At 31.8% G+C, this 15,953-nt stretch overlaps 2 protein-coding genes across 3 annotated transcripts; one reads left to right on the top strand and one right to left on the bottom strand.

Moving 5' to 3' along the window:
* The first annotated feature begins 1,290 nt into the window (after window positions 1-1,290).
* Sno (Protein strawberry notch) lies at window positions 1,291-12,235 on the top strand. The gene is made up of 18 exons (XM_072015158.1): window positions 1,291-1,936; window positions 2,727-2,808; window positions 2,867-2,974; window positions 3,069-3,296; window positions 3,597-3,719; window positions 3,870-4,010; window positions 4,097-4,464; window positions 4,568-4,820; window positions 4,978-5,303; window positions 5,410-5,690; window positions 5,768-6,132; window positions 6,397-6,465; window positions 6,543-6,831; window positions 6,917-7,300; window positions 7,986-8,552; window positions 8,638-8,951; window positions 9,044-9,175; window positions 9,254-12,235. The coding sequence occupies exons 1-17, from the start codon at window positions 1,934-1,936 to the stop codon at window positions 9,148-9,150; spliced, it is 4,008 nt and encodes a 1,335-aa protein (XP_071871259.1). The 5' UTR covers window positions 1,291-1,933; the 3' UTR covers window positions 9,151-9,175; window positions 9,254-12,235.
* A 205-nt stretch (window positions 12,236-12,440) lies between these two features.
* On the bottom strand, window positions 12,441-14,555 carry Gos28 (golgi SNAP receptor complex member Gos28). Of its 2 annotated transcripts, none has more exons than XM_072015204.1 (5): window positions 14,395-14,555; window positions 13,561-13,736; window positions 13,315-13,496; window positions 13,163-13,219; window positions 12,441-13,043 (listed from the first exon to the last, which is right to left on the bottom strand). In XM_072015204.1, exons 1-5 carry the CDS (start codon window positions 14,426-14,428, stop codon window positions 12,806-12,808), a joined length of 687 nt encoding a protein of 228 aa, XP_071871305.1. In that variant the 5' UTR covers window positions 14,429-14,555; the 3' UTR covers window positions 12,441-12,805. The 2 variants fall into 2 exon arrangements, with proteins under 2 accessions (XP_071871305.1, XP_071871304.1); XM_072015203.1 differs by having other exon boundaries at window positions 13,163-13,231.
* Window positions 14,556-15,953: the final 1,398 nt, after the last annotated feature.

The raw sequence follows: 15,953 nt of genomic DNA on the forward strand, positions 1-15,953 counted from the left end.
TGCTTTTTCGATCTAATTATGAGCTAATGTTTCAATTAGAATTATTAGATAATATCATTATTCAAGAAGAATAAGGATCGATGTTACGTTAAGTTAAGTTTATTATTCCCTCCCTGGTTATAATCATTACATTGATTTCGTTGAAGAAAGGCGTTATTCAGAAGCCATCTTGCTTCGGTTTCCGCGCTAATTTCAAATTTTAATTTGTTCAATTGCACGTTTTCATTACATACTGTATTGGTCATACTTTTCTTTTTTTTTTCTGTAATCGCTTAATGTTACTAGTTGTATTAATATAATACTATAATAAAGTACAAAAATACAGACTTAACATTATATCTTACTCTACTTCATAAACGATATATATTGGCCAAATATTCATGCACTTGTCGACATCTTTTATGAATATATTATGTTATAACTACATTAGTACTGTAATAATACCCAACTATCTGGATTATATTAGTAACATTTGAAATGATTCTGAATATGTATATAGAAACTGTAAGATATTTAGTACAAGTGTATATTTTGTAGAAATCTTAAAAGTATTCAAACGGACAATCATCCGTAATATTATTCATAATATTAATAAATTTCAGTATTCAGTATTTATCTTTAACTTTTATTATGTGCTTAAAGTGATTATTCATACTCCATACTAATTTTTTTACTAAATATAAGGTTAAAATAAGTATATTGCAATTTCTAAATATATTTTCAGATTGGATCCAAATTTTGCCAATGTAATCAGGGTATAATCAATTGCAGTTGTGTCTCATTATAATGCTACTGAAATTTCAAGATATTTTATATAACATGCACAATACATATATCAAAGTTTTCTATGGTAAATGTATGAATACTTTTGCAAGCCATTTGTATACTTACTTTATCTGTCCTAACTAACTATTTTTGTTATTGTGTACTATCTTTCCTATTTCCTAACACTGTTTCCTAAGCTTGTATTTGACAAACTCTTTAAAAAATGTTTATTATTTCAAATCTTATAAAATATCAAATCTTTTTATTTTTAATTTTATTTTCTTTCTTAAGAATCAACATAAAGTATTTATTACATTGATGGCTTACTGTATAAATATTGTATGTCGACTTTTAACATTTCTGAGAAATAGTCTTAAAAATTCAGTGATGTTTTATAATTAAATAAATACTTTTTGCATTGTATTTATTTTTACCAATAATATTATAGAATTGGTTGCAAATTGTACATTGATTCTTTTTAAGAATATAAAATGACAAAGTCAAATCATAGTTGAAAATATCTATATACACATTAAATACAATAAACAAAAATGTTATTTTTATATAAAGTAGATATAAATGTGATTTTTATGTAGCGTACAGAAACAGTCAAGGAATATTGGAATATATAAAAAATATGTGTATAGTAAGTCACAGATATGGTACTTTGAAAGAGCGGTGATTTTTTGATTAACGCGCTCCTAAGAATGTTCTCTTAAATCGTTACAATTTGGCAACGCCGCGTGGTTATATTCCGCAAGCAGCAGCCATAGCCAGCGCGTGTGTTTTTGTATTTGCATCGCGGTGCACCGTGGGCCGGGCGAAAGCCAAGATGGCGGCAGCCGTGTTTGGCAAACGCGTTTCAACTGTATGATCGGTGTAGACCGCATAAATGGCACGATCTAAGCGCACAGTAAGTTCTAACACTGTGATTTCCTAGTTCGCACAATTCACCAGCCAACCGAACGTCGCTGAGTGATGTCCATTTAACGAGACACGAAACACGAAATATTCTTTACGAGGAAAAAAGTGTCTCGTGCACCCTGTCACAAGTCAGCATCTTCTATTGCACACGGCGAAGATAATTATTCACAAGGTGTTTCAGTCAAGATATCCCAGTTATCTTGACTCTTCGGTAACCGCCAAGATTATAAAAGGATTTTTTGACATGGTGAGCTTTTGTTTATGATTCGTTTCACTGGTACTGAGAAGGCGCGCTTCTTTCGTCCAATACTAATACGTATTTCTTTGTGCATCCCATCTATTGGCACGACTAACCTATTAGACGCGGTTACTGTGTATCGCGTATATACACAGTCCCTCTTATTGTAATTTTAAATGACTCACCGACACTAGCCTCCCTCTCCCTATTCCGTATCCCTCCCGCTTTTTCCTCGAATTAAACAAGTTCACGATCGTTTTCCTTGTTCTTTTCCTTTTCTTATTTTTTTCAATTAAATACGAATTGTAGTATTGTACAAGCCATTCAAAAAATACATTGATTAACTTGAAAATTAAAAGCTAGAGGAAAGCGATAATATAATGAGTATTGGTTTTTTAATTATACATACTTTGGAATTTATTGTTATTTATGTCATTCTTTTGTAATGAATGAATTTACGGATGTAGATAATGATATTGATAAAGAAATTGAAAAATTTACAAAAAGGGAAGTTGATAAGGCTCATACATGATAGCAGTTTTTATGTTTCTAGTTAGATTTAATTTATCCTTATATTTATGGATAAAAAGTTAGTTATTACATAATGTTATGAAACTATAAAATGTGAGTTGCAGACTAAAAATGCACTGAAATTTATGCTTGATCCACTGTTTTCTTATGAATTTAAAAATATCAATAATGATTGCAATAATTTAAACATTAACTTTATTATTAGATTAATGATAAATTAATATGTAATAATATATGTTGTTGAAACATTGAACAAATCTTTTGTCAGTCAACTAAAAGGGATAAGGACGCAATGAATGAAGATAGCAGCAGTGACGAGGATGAAGATCCCGATAACATGGGTGTACCTGGTAAATATTTCATTTCTAAATATAAAAAAAGTATTTAATGCATAACAATTCTCATTAGGTGGTGGAAAAGATCTTGCCACTGCTACTGGGATTGCGAATATAAAGGATGAGAAACCTGCAGATGTCCCATCTAATGCTATGGCTAAAGGACAAGGAGGTTTAAATAGTAAGAAGAGTTTTAATAAAAAAATATGATAGAAAAATATGCAATGAATTCAACAATTTTATTTATATTTTTTGAAATTATATTTCTTTAACAGTGTTAAATCAGAAATTTGGTAATAAAATTCCTGGTGGATTGGTGACTAAGACAGCAGCACCAGGTTATGAAATGGTACGTGTAGGAGGATCACAGGGTACACCACCTGGTTTTGTTAATACAAATCAGTTAGGTCAATTAGGTCAGTTAGCTGCTGCTGGTGGACCATATTTTCCTCCAGGACTAGCAACTCTTGCAGGTTTCAACCCTGCAGCTTTCTTTCCACCAAGTGAGTACAACATATTTTTTATTTATTCCTAATATTCTATAACATGATCAAAATAATTCATTCCTGTTTGTATTATAAAAATTAAATGTATGTACAAATCATTTATGCACATACATTATTGCTTTTGTATCAAGAGTATATTTGTATAATAAATTTATACCCATATTGTTGCATTTTATTGTAACATTGTAACTTAAGCGTAATTAACTATTGTATTACCTGTAATTATTTTAAACAGTGTTATAAATTATAATACTGAGTGAGTAATTGAGTAGTTTTACATATGTTATCGTTCCCTAGGCATGGATATGAGCTTAATGAGTGGTTTTATGGGTATGCCTGGAATGAACATGGGTGTTAATCCTCTTGTTCAATTGTTAAACCAAAATGGTTTACATCCAAATTGGCCAGGTGCGCTGACAGGTATTCTTCACATTTTTAATATCCTAAAATCACTTTAATAATTGCAATATTGTTGAAACACACAATTATGTCCATAACAGTACTAATTGAAATAATTTAACATAATAAGATTCTAATCTCACAATACAGTAATTTAAAACACTTTTGTAGGCAAAGCTGTGTCTCAGCTATGGATGAATGCTGGAGATGCTGCAAAAATGAATATGCAACCTACCATACCAGAAGAAGAGGAGGTGGATGATGAAGATATGGGTGTTGCAGAAACGTATGCCGACTATATGCCTACTAAACGTATGTTATTTAACTTCACTTTGAAAATACATTACATTGATATTTATTTATTAGATAACATACCTCTTAATTAATACAATCCATAGTTAAACTCGGACGAAAGCATCCAGATCCTGTTGTGGAAACTGCATCGTTATCTAGCGTCGAGCCAACGGACGTCTGGTACAAGCTTTCGATACCGGAAGAAACGATGCGAACTGGAGCTTTATCTGCGCTGCAACTTGAATCAATAACGTATGCGTCTCAGCAACATGAACATCTCTTACCAGATGGTACACGCGCTGGTTTTCTTATCGGCGATGGTGCAGGAGTTGGTAAAGGACGAACTATAGCCGGAATTATATTCGAAAATTACTTGAAAGGAAGGAAACGTGCTATTTGGGTGTCTGTCTCGAATGATCTCAAATATGATGCAGAGCGCGATTTAAATGATATTGGCGCGTCAAAAATTGAGGTACTTATTCTTTAAATTGGAGATATATCAATCATTTATTATTTTAATTTTGTTAATATAAAAGTCGAAAGAATAAAAATGGGAATATAAATTGTATTCTTAGGTTCATGCATTAAATAAATTCAAATATGCAAAGATCTCGTCAGCGGTAAACGGTAACGTAAAGAAAGGAGTAATATTCAGTACATATTCAGCTTTAATCGGAGAATCTTCGCAAAGCGGTGGAAAATACAAAAGTCGATTGAAACAGCTTTTACAGTGGTGTGGTGAAGATTTCGATGGATTGATTATATTTGATGAGTGTCATCGGGCGAAGAATTTATGTCCTACAGGAAGTTCAAAACCTACTAAAACTGGTATGTATATTAGACGCATTATTTGTATTATAAACTTATACATGTAACATGCTTGCTAACATGTTTCATCTAATGCAATTGTGTTTTGTAGTACAATAATGTCGTATATTTATTATTATTTTTCATATAATTTATTGCAATTTCCAATGTATTCCAGGTTTGACAGTCTTAGAGTTGCAAAACAAGCTTCCTAAAGCTAGAGTAGTGTATGCCAGTGCCACAGGCGCTTCCGAGCCCCGTAATATGGCCTACATGGTTCGATTAGGTATGTGGGGCGAAGGAACACCATTCCCCGAATTCAATGATTTTATCACCGCCGTGGAGAAGCGCGGAGTCGGTGCAATGGAGATCGTAGCGATGGACATGAAGTTGCGAGGCATGTACATCGCCCGACAACTCAGTTTTCACGGCGTAGCCTTTAAAATAGAGGAAGTACCATTATCCAAAGAGTTTACCGAGGTCTATGATCATTCAGTTCAACTTGTGAGTATTAAAACAGAAGATAATGCATTATTATTGCATTAATTAATTAATATGCATTAATAATAATTAATGATTAATAATTTATTAATTAATAAATTTTGTATAGTGGGTTGAAGCAATGCAGAGGTTTCAAGAAGCAGCAGAATTGTTGGACGCTGAGAATCGTATGAAGAAAACTATGTGGGGACAGTTCTGGTCGTCACATCAGCGCTTCTTCAAATATCTATGTATTGCTGCTAAAGTGAAACATGCTGTGGCAGTTGCACGTGAAGCCGTGAAGTGTGGAAAATGTGTAGTTATCGGTCTACAATCTACCGGTGAGGCACGCACGTTAGAACAATTGGAACGCGACGATGGTGAATTAAGCGATTTCGTTTCCACTGCAAAGTAAATGCACCATTTAATTTTATTAATATGTAAATACAAAAAGACTGTTTATTTTTACACGAATGTGTTTATTTTAGAGGAGTACTTCAAACGTTAGTCGAGAAACATTTCCCAGCATCAGACCGTAATCACATACACCGAGTTCTTGGTATTGAACCATCGAAAATGCAGAGATTAGACGATCTAGATGATATCGATGGAGCTAGCGGTTCTGCGGGTGGAAGTAAAAGAAAGCCAATACGACAGGCAGCTCAACGAGCCTCGAAGAGAGTTCGTACATTCCCATCTGATGACGATTTTACCGACGACGAGAGGAATGGTGGACATAGCTCCGGTTCGGAATATAAACAGAGTGGCAGCGAGAGCGAAGACGATCATAGGACTGATGAAGAAAGTAATATCACTTCTGATTCTTCTTTCAATTACAGCGAATCAGACTCTGGTAGGTTTCACATATTATTTGACCGATATCGTTAGATCATAAGCAACTGATTTAAATTAAATTTAATATTATTTAATTGCGAGATATAAATAAAGCATACATTTTAATTTTAAAAATGAATAGTATATACAATATAAATTAAAATTGAAAGCTTAATTTTACTTTATTCAAACTGTTGTGTGTTACTTATGACCTAAAGGTAATAATTAAGGGTTAAAATCGTTTAATCAAAATGTTCTGCTAATTTCTTACTTAATATTATAGATTCAGGCGATGGAAGGCGAAGGAAGAAAGGCGCTAAAAAACAGAAAAAACCAGTGAAGAAACGAACTGGTATATATTTTATATTCTCAGAAATATTGCCATAAATAAGAACAAATGTAGTGGTGATACATTGATAAATTATACAGGACCCATAGCCGCTGGAGCGACGCGCAATCGTGCGCCATCGAGAGATGCCGTGGAACGTGCGTACACCATGAAGAAGGAATTACTATCGCAGGTTGAAGACTTAGGCGAACGACTACCACCGAATACTTTGGATCAACTAATTGACGAATTTGGTGGACCGGAAAATGTGGCCGAAATGACTGGTAGGAAAGGGCGAGTTGTTCAGACAGAAGATGGTACTATTCAGTACGAATCTAGATCTGAAGTGGATGTTCCATTAGAAACACTTAATCTAACTGAAAAACAGAGGTACATAATAAATTTATCTTTAACATACACGTAAAGAAAGTCTACTTTCAACAGATTAAATTTGAATGGTTCAATGTCGTAATAGGTTTATGGATGGCGAGAAAACAGTGGCCATTATCTCAGAAGCAGCTAGCAGTGGTATATCATTACAAAGTGATAGACGAGCAAGGAATCAGATGCGACGAGTGCATATTACTCTCGAATTACCATGGAGCGCAGACAGAGCGATACAGCAATTCGGACGAACGCATCGTTCTAATCAAGTGAATGCTCCGGAATACATATTCCTTATTTCGGATTTGGCCGGTGAACGACGATTTGCATCCATCGTAGCAAAGCGTTTAGAAAGTCTTGGAGCTCTTACGCACGGTGATCGAAGAGCTACAGAAACCAGAGATCTCTCGCAATTCAATATTGATAACAAATACGGACGTGCAGCGCTTGAAGCGACAATGAGAACTATTATGAAGTTTGTATACTTCTTATAATTTAACTTTCTACTACCGAGGTGGAGTCTCAGATTGAAGTCTTTCATTTTGTTTATAACTAAGTATTTATATTTCGTCTACCTTTCGACAGTACTACGATATATACATTACGTAAATAAATTTACATAGTTTGTTTATCTTATGAAATAATAACTGATATATGTGCGATGGGGTCTGTCAAAGGGGGAAAAATTGAGAGAAATCACTAAACTGCGTAATTACCTTAAAATTCTTTCACGAATAGAATATGTACAAATATAAAGTGAAAAATTTATAAGGACTGATAATGCACCTTTGTATCGTTACAAAATTAATTAGCCAGTAAATAGGATTGCGAGATATTGTCTGTAATAATTTCTGACGATGAAATCGGCTGGCAGACCATCTCTGGTTTGGATGATGGCGGATCTATTGTGTTATGTATATTAGGAAAATGTGTACTAGAGATAAATCAATAAGAAGGACTGCCAGAAATACTCTGCATTTATATATAAATTGCATATAAAGTTCAGGAATATTATAGACTCCACTTCGAGTTTTATATATCAAATATGGTGCCTCGATAATAGAGGTTTAATAATATATCTTATATATTCCTTTACACTTTTTGCAATGTCTAATATGGTTTATTAAATTAAATTAATTCTCTTATAAATGAAATACTAGATACGAGCCTCCGCTTGTACCACCACCACAAGATTATCACGGAGATTTCTTCAAAGATGTGGCTGATGCATTAGTGGGTGTTGGTTTAATTTGCAATAGTGAGAGCACACCTGGTGTACTCACGTTGGACAAAGATTATAACAACATGTCAAAATTCTTAAATCGTATTCTCGGTATGCCGGTTGACCTGCAGAATCGGTTATTTAAATATTTCACCGACACTCTAAACGCAATTGTCACACAAGCAAAAAAGACCGGTCGTTTCGACATGGGTATTCTCGACCTTGGTACATCTGGAGAAAACGTAAAAAGGGTTAAGTTATACCGTTTCTTACGGAAACACGCTACTGGAAAGGCACCAACCGAGCTTCACGTTGTTCACGTTGAACGTGGAATGAATTGGGCAGAGGCAATGGACAAATGTTCCGAATTGACGGGATCCAAAGAGGGCTTCTATTTGAGTCACCAGATCCGTAATGGAAAGCAAACCGCCATTCTTGCTGTTATAGTAGATACCGGAAAGAAAAAATCTGAGAGTAAAAAAGATCAGCTGTATATGGTTTATAGGTAGAGTGTCTCTTTCGTAATAAATATGAGATAACGATTAATAATTTAAAATTGATCATATTATGATTCGTATTTTTGTTTAAAGACCCAATACAGGATTGCAATTAAGACAAGAAACTCTAGGTGAATTAGAGAAAAAATATAAGAAGGTATCGTCAGACGAAGCAGAACCACATTGGTCACAACAATATGAAGCGTCTGTAGATACATGTTCACATGCTTACTGGCGTGGCAATTGTAAAAACGCGACTCTTGGTATGGATTGCGAGGTAGGACTCCGAAGACGTTCCTATAACGTGTTATCAGGTTCGGTGTTGAGCGTTTGGAGTCGAGTTGAAAGCATTCTTGCAACACGTTCTGCTCATAACTCTAAGATGCAAGTAGTACGCTTACGAACTGGTAAGTTTTATGAAAAATTTAAATATAATTCTATAAAACTATTGCACATGTTGTAGGAACTGTTAAAAGTTTTATTTATTTGTTTCTTATAGACGAAGGCTTAAAAATAGTCGGTACTCTTATTCCAAAGTCTTGTATGGAAATATTGCGTCAAGAATTATCATCAGATGCTGAGAACACTGAAGAACTTACATTTTGAACAATTCGTTAATTCGCTTTTATAGGTAAGTAACTGATATAACAATCAAAAATTTATTCGTTGGGAAGGAATAGGGAGTTCGTAATTTTGATGTGTTATCAAGAACAGGACCAAAAGAAGCGATTGATGTGAATATAACGTGGACAAATCCCTCTTCCTAAGTCTTGCGATAAAATTCAGTAAAGAAGAGGGTGCACGACAAAGATGTGAATTAATTAAGTCATTTAATAAGGATATATCAGGTAGATACGTAAACCTGATTTGGTAATGACAAGTGAAACGAACACGTGGAACGAACATTTACAACCTGCGAATTGTATGAGATCCAAACTTATCTTTTCGTTAGGCTTTGACGTCGCTATGTTAAACGTTTTAATGAAGTATGTTTTGCTCGCCCGTTGTATCTCCTCGATTATACATGAAACATTACTAAGTAGCTAGAATATTTTCTTTCTTTTTTTTGTAATTTTAGTCATAAATTGCGCTCTCGTTTAATTGGGCGTTAGTGGGAATGAATATTCTTTTTTTTATTTTTCATTTACCTTCTTTTCACATCGCTGAGTAAAAAAAATATTAAATCTATAATTTTGTAACGCGATTATAGTTACATACGAAGTACATTCGCAATTTATTTTATATGTCAAAGAAAAATATAATTATTTTGTAAAAGGCATCGCTGCATATAGAACAACTTTAGTTTTGTTCTTCTTCTCTCTCTCTCTCTCTTTCGATTGCATTACGCTGTAGAAGAATTGTAATCAATACAATAGTTTTATGTTACATCTTCCACGAAGAATTATATCGAATGTGGAGAGAAGCTAGAATCTTATGTGGAAACGTAAAATTAAACCATAGCGATGCATACGACTTACGGAACCGTATTTTACACTAATCATATCTTGAAGAATAAATTTAAACATTCAGCGAGAATCGATTATGTAAAATCTTAGTGATAAGTAAAGGTTTACTTACTTGCATATATATTGTGACTGATTAATGGAACGGAAGTAAGTAAAACCCGGAAGAAAAGATATAAAATAGTATTAGAACTATATCAGAAAAGCAGTGCAACAAGCAATCGATTCTCGGTGGAATATACACAGATGTATACGCAACTGTTCCAGTTCTTTTCTTTAATCGTTAAATTGATCGGATAGTTAATTAATGACCATTGCTACTGCTATCATTAATATTATTACACTACTGCAACTATTATTAGTACTAATATCCCACTGCTACTATTACTATAGGGAATAGAGGGACGAGGTAATAAATGAAAATTTTTCTATCTTGTCAATTTTATGTTAAAACTAACGTTTATTATTTATGAAGTAAGTGCCAAGGTAGTATAATCCTTGTTCATTTTTATAAAAATTCGTCTTTCGTACTAAAAATATAGTTTTTTATTTTTTATTATATTAGACACAGTGATATAGCAATATCAGTTACAATAATAGATGCATAATTTAAAAAGTTGCGTTTGGGAAATAATGTATAACCTCGTCTCCCAATAATTCTCCATTTATAAGTAGTCAACATTAAAACAAAAGTTAGATTGAAACGATACGTATGGCGGTATATTTATATTCAAAAATCATAAAGTAGTCATGCGATTTGCATGTATATTGAGTAGATGTCTGTTGTTTATTTGTACGCCTGGACGAGTTTCGATAGCTAAGTAAGATGGATCTCACAATCTATCATCTATGACAGAAAATAGTAATAAAACAAGAAAAATGGAAGATCCAATTAAGAAAAGAATGGTAAATAGGGTATCTTGGAAAAATTGATAGAATTAATTTTAAGTAGAATCTCCATTAGAAAAATAAAAAAAGCAAAAAAAAAAAAAGAAAGAAAAAACTACAAAGATGTGCGAATTAGCGTTTACGTGTTTAGACGCTATGAAGCGAGAAATAGTCTTGTGAATATTTTCTTGTCTTCGTAACTATTCTTACTACAAAGAATCGTTCTGATGTAGTCCATGAGAAAAAAATGACACTACTACGTTTCTACGGATACACTACATATTGCATTTATAAACAAGAATAAGAAAATGGAAAGAAGAAAAGAAAGAATATAAAAAAATACACATTTATATAACGTAGATAAGAAAGTACTCTTATTACGTTGTATCATTTTCCATGATATTGGTAGAATACAGGATACCTAATAAATTATTTATTAATGTACATTAAAGAGATAATTCGTTCGTTGTGTTTATTTTTCTCAACATTTGTGTAATTATTTTTACGTGAGGAATATTCATTTCATACAAAGCTGCAACATTTATATTGATATACTATATATATTCGTTCTTTTATAAACGTGGAGATTCTTAATTAAAACTATTGGAGACGAAACTATCAGCTAACAAATAAAAAAAAAAAAAAAATTGAAAGTGATTTGTGATTATAATAAAACATTTTCAAAGTGTAAATATATATATTAAAAGATATAAAGCAGTTTTAGGTCATACATGTATCTTATATTCGATATTTTTACAATTCTTGCTTGAGTTCCTATTACAGACAAGGTGTAATTTATAAATGTGGTATCTAGTATACGTGGAAACCAGGCACTGCACTTGCCGAAAGTAACGTGATTCCTTTCGTAACGTGCTGTGTTTTGTGAACTCGAATGAGAGATTCTAATGATGCTATACATATATACATATATATATGTACGTGTGTGTGTATATATACATGTATAAATGTTTTCTGTGTAAGTAAAATTAATACTTCTTAGTAAAAAATGAAGAAGAAAAAATGTAATGTTAACGAAAATCGATCTTTCGAATGATAATGCCGAAACTACACACTTATTAATTACAATATTTGCATTAATGTTATTTTCCTCCATTGTTGTATAATTTCTTAAGTAGTAATCATTGTGCATCTTTGTCTCCATTGCTTTGAAACGTATATGTTGTACCGCGAGGAAGCATCCGAGAATACATTGATTCATAGGCGTATAAAATACAATGGATTTCCATAAGAAAGAAATATGTAAATTGTTTCCTCTTGCAAGTACAGACTCAGTACTTGCATCGAATTATACCAATAGTAAATAAAAAATCTTATATAAATATCAGTCTACTGCACTGCGAATAGTAAATCATGGTTTTGTTTTTTTTAACATATAAAGAACAGTAGCAAAATTTTGAAGGTTTGGTTTTTTATACATGCATGGTATTTTACAGTCTTTACTCAAACGTGTAAAGCAAAGATGCGTCCAAAATAACACTTGTATAGTCGTGTATATAGGAAATTGAAACAAAAAAATACAAATGATTCTGTAAATACATAAAATCTTCACCATTTGTTTTAATGTTTATTAAATTAACACATTGATCGTGGACTTAATCTTTTTACATAGTATTACCCACGACTTATGTTACGTATAAAAAAACTGTACAATTTAACATTTTCTTCTTTCTTTTCTTTTACTTTCCTAACTCGCAAGAACGAAAAAACATTCATTCGACCATTCAGAGTTCACTTACGCATGTTCACATCACGCACAATCACGCATTTTTCAATTTCAATTCTCTATCCGTTTATATATCGTAAATACATTACCAAATACCTCATCTACATATATGCATTCCCATTGATGTATCACTAACGGGTGGAAGTACTTTGGTATTGGATATTATTTAGTGAAAAGCATAGAGCAGCATGAGAAACGTGCAAAATCCGATAATAAGGCCGACTATAAGTGAATCGCGTCTTTTACGTAAATTTATCCTTTGCACTAGACTATTTACTGCTGGAAATCGATTTGAAATGTCATTTAGCCTGGTCTGTATACGTTTGAACGTTTGTCTTTGAGTCATCAGATGATCTCGCGTTTCCATTGCTATGCTTATTTGATCATTAAGCAAATGATCCGAACTGAAAAAAATTATCTGATTTTATATTGGCGAAAAAAATGTAACAAACAGGGCACTTTATACTATGTATAACTCAGCATAAATCAAAATAAAACGAACAGTATAGCAAACAATACTTACTTGTGAATGTGTTGATTTTCTTTCATATACATTTCCCGACGATTCAGTCCACTTACACTTTTGTAGTTACTGTTCCATAGAAGATTTATAAACTCTTAATCAAATATTTAAAAGGAAACAATTTAAAGTAATAAAGTAATAGGCATACGTACTCGATTTCTTTACGAACACTACCTAGTAAATCTTCTCTATCTCTTCTTGCATCAAAATTATTTCTAATTTTGTTGAATTCCAATTTATAATCTTTCAATATGTCTTTGTGACGTTGCATTGTATGCAACATTGCAGCACCGTTTGGTTGTAATTTGCTCATTCTTTCATTTATAGAAAACAACTGTAACAAACAAAAACTATGTAATTTAAATTTTTGAAATGTAATATTGATATTTTAAACGTACCTTAGCCAATAATGCTTCTATTTCAGACGCCATATTATCAAAGACATGTTCTTCATCTAAAAGAGGTTCTTCATCTGCATTAACAAGCTTGGATCCACTATTGACACCAAGCTTACTGAATGCTACCAGTTTTGCATCAATCTCATTTTCCAGGTGTCTTGCTTGCCTTCTAAGATCTAAAATTAGATATGAAGTTAATAATAATACAGATTTTAGTAAATTATACATTAATATTAATAATAATATATAAATAATTAATAGGTAAAGCATTACATTTAAATGTAAATTATATATATATATGTCGTAGTTAATTTAAAAAACAAACTTATTTGGTAAAAGTATTAGTATAAATTAATTTATATATCCTCCGTTAAAAAAGATGACTAACTAGTTTTCACGGCAAGGTTAGGAATAGTAACAACAAAATTTGTACGCGAATTATCATAGGATTCTTTATTATAAAGTAATTTTATTTCATGAACCTACCATGTAAAATCAATTGTTATCTTATAATCATACGTATAAATAATAAGATCTTTTAAATTGAACTTTTTATGTTTCAAGTGAGCTTTGATGTAACAAAAGTGAAATATTTGTAATATAATCTCTGGAAGCAAAAATGTTTTACTTCTATTAAATTTGAGTAAGATTGTATAAAATAATATCATATTTCTTTGTTAGATGCAACGAAAAAAATGAAATTAATAGCAGAATGACATATGTCAAAACAAGCCGTTATATTACTTGTTGCAAGGCTTTCCGAATACAAGAAGCCATGACAAAACCGCAAAAAAATAAAGAACGAGAGTAATATTTTCATCAGATGAACTCTACCTTCCCAATCGACAGCATCTAATGCGTTAGCCATTTGTTGTTCGCAAATTACGAACACGGTACTTCCTTTACTATGATATATGAATCTCTGCTGCTACAAACGACATAACATAATCCCACGGAACAGATGATGACACTAGATACTTATACATAGCGCTCTAAATTCCAACTATGTATATATACGTGGCGGAAAATTCGAATCACTTCTAATATGATTCAACACTTAAAACTTTTATAAGTCTTGATAAATATTCAATTTTGAGTTTTGATGAATCTTTCAGATTTTTAAATTTTCGATAAGTCTTGAAAATATTGTATCTTCAATATCATGTATATTTATTATTGTACTCAGTACCAGTATCTTCAATATTTTATGTATAAAATCTTTTATATTATATTCCAATTTATATATTTATATAATAAATTTTATATAAATTTTATATAAAATATAGCATATGCATCAAGCTTTTGAAAGATTTTAAGACTTCCAAAACTTTTCAAGCTCTTTCGAGGCCTTTCAAAACTTACCGAAACTTTAGAAACTTGGAATTTTTAAAAACTTTCAAGAATTTTAAGTATTAAATCATGTTTGAGGCAACTCAGATTTTCATAGCATCGAAAAGCTTCGAATTTAAGACTCATCTTCATATGTATTTATATATAGATATGTTTAGTCACATTTACATAAAAAATGAAATATGTTGGATGAATGATAACAAGTATATAAACCTTAATATATCTATAATAAATCACACAATTGAGATTTTCATGAAAATTATTCGTATACGATATAACATAGTTTTATATCAACATTACACTTGTGCAATTGCAGTTAGGTAAAAGTAGTAGTGAGTAAACCGGTTTTCGGCGGGATCTCGATAGTTACGATGCTACTACCTATGCCATACTATCCTGATATTATTGTCTAGGAGCAAGAGCTAGGAGTGAGATGATAATAATTCAAAATCCTTCGATATTATACAATTCGATTTGAACTCTAAAATAAATACTGATTTTATACAGGAATCTTATACAGTGAACAATCGAGATTACAAGATTTATATATAAATTATACATAAATATAAAAAATATAAAATATAAAATTTAATAGAAGAGAATGATAGAAAATTTCATTCACTATAACCCTCTTTTCTATTAGAGAAATTCCAAATGAATTTTAACGTTGACAATAAGTATGTACTATGTGCATGTATGTACATATACTATATACATTCAATCTATTCTCCCGTTAATGAACAAAATCTGTTTTACCGTGTTCATGAGATAAGGATAGGAAGTCAGTTCCTATTCTCGCCATTTGTTACGTGGCGGTGCACGCGTCCTGAAAATATAACTTTAATTCCTACAGCTTATAGACATATGCTGGTGCGGGCATAACAACCCACTACAGTTATATCAATAGATAATTGTTGTGGCATTTTTTACGATTTGTACTATTTAATTTCATATAAAAACATTCGATGAATATTATATATGATATTTTAAATTGTCATACGTCTTCTTTAAGTATAAATATCATGTTCTCATGTATTTTACAC

This window comes from Bombus fervidus, chromosome 13 (genome assembly GCF_041682495.2).
Source record: "Bombus fervidus isolate BK054 chromosome 13, iyBomFerv1, whole genome shotgun sequence".
In the NCBI taxonomy this organism is placed as follows: domain Eukaryota; kingdom Metazoa; phylum Arthropoda; class Insecta; order Hymenoptera; family Apidae; genus Bombus; species Bombus fervidus.

Coding starts and splice junctions, on each gene's coding strand:
- Sno (XM_072015158.1), top strand. Junction 3,297..3,596: donor TGCAGCTTTCTTTCCACCAA/GTGAGTACAACA, acceptor ATCGTTCCCTAG/GCATGGATATGAGCTTAATG. Junction 4,011..4,096: donor CGACTATATGCCTACTAAAC/GTATGTTATTTA, acceptor TACAATCCATAG/TTAAACTCGGACGAAAGCAT.
- Gos28 (XM_072015203.1), bottom strand. CDS start 14,428: ATGGCTAACGCATTAGATGCTGTCGATTGGGAAG. Junction 13,232..13,314: donor AGTGTTCGTAAAGAAATCGA/GTACGTATGCCT, acceptor TCTATGGAACAG/TAACTACAAAAGTGTAAGTG. Junction 13,044..13,162: donor GAAAATCAACACATTCACAA/GTAAGTATTGTT, acceptor AATTTTTTTCAG/TTCGGATCATTTGCTTAATG.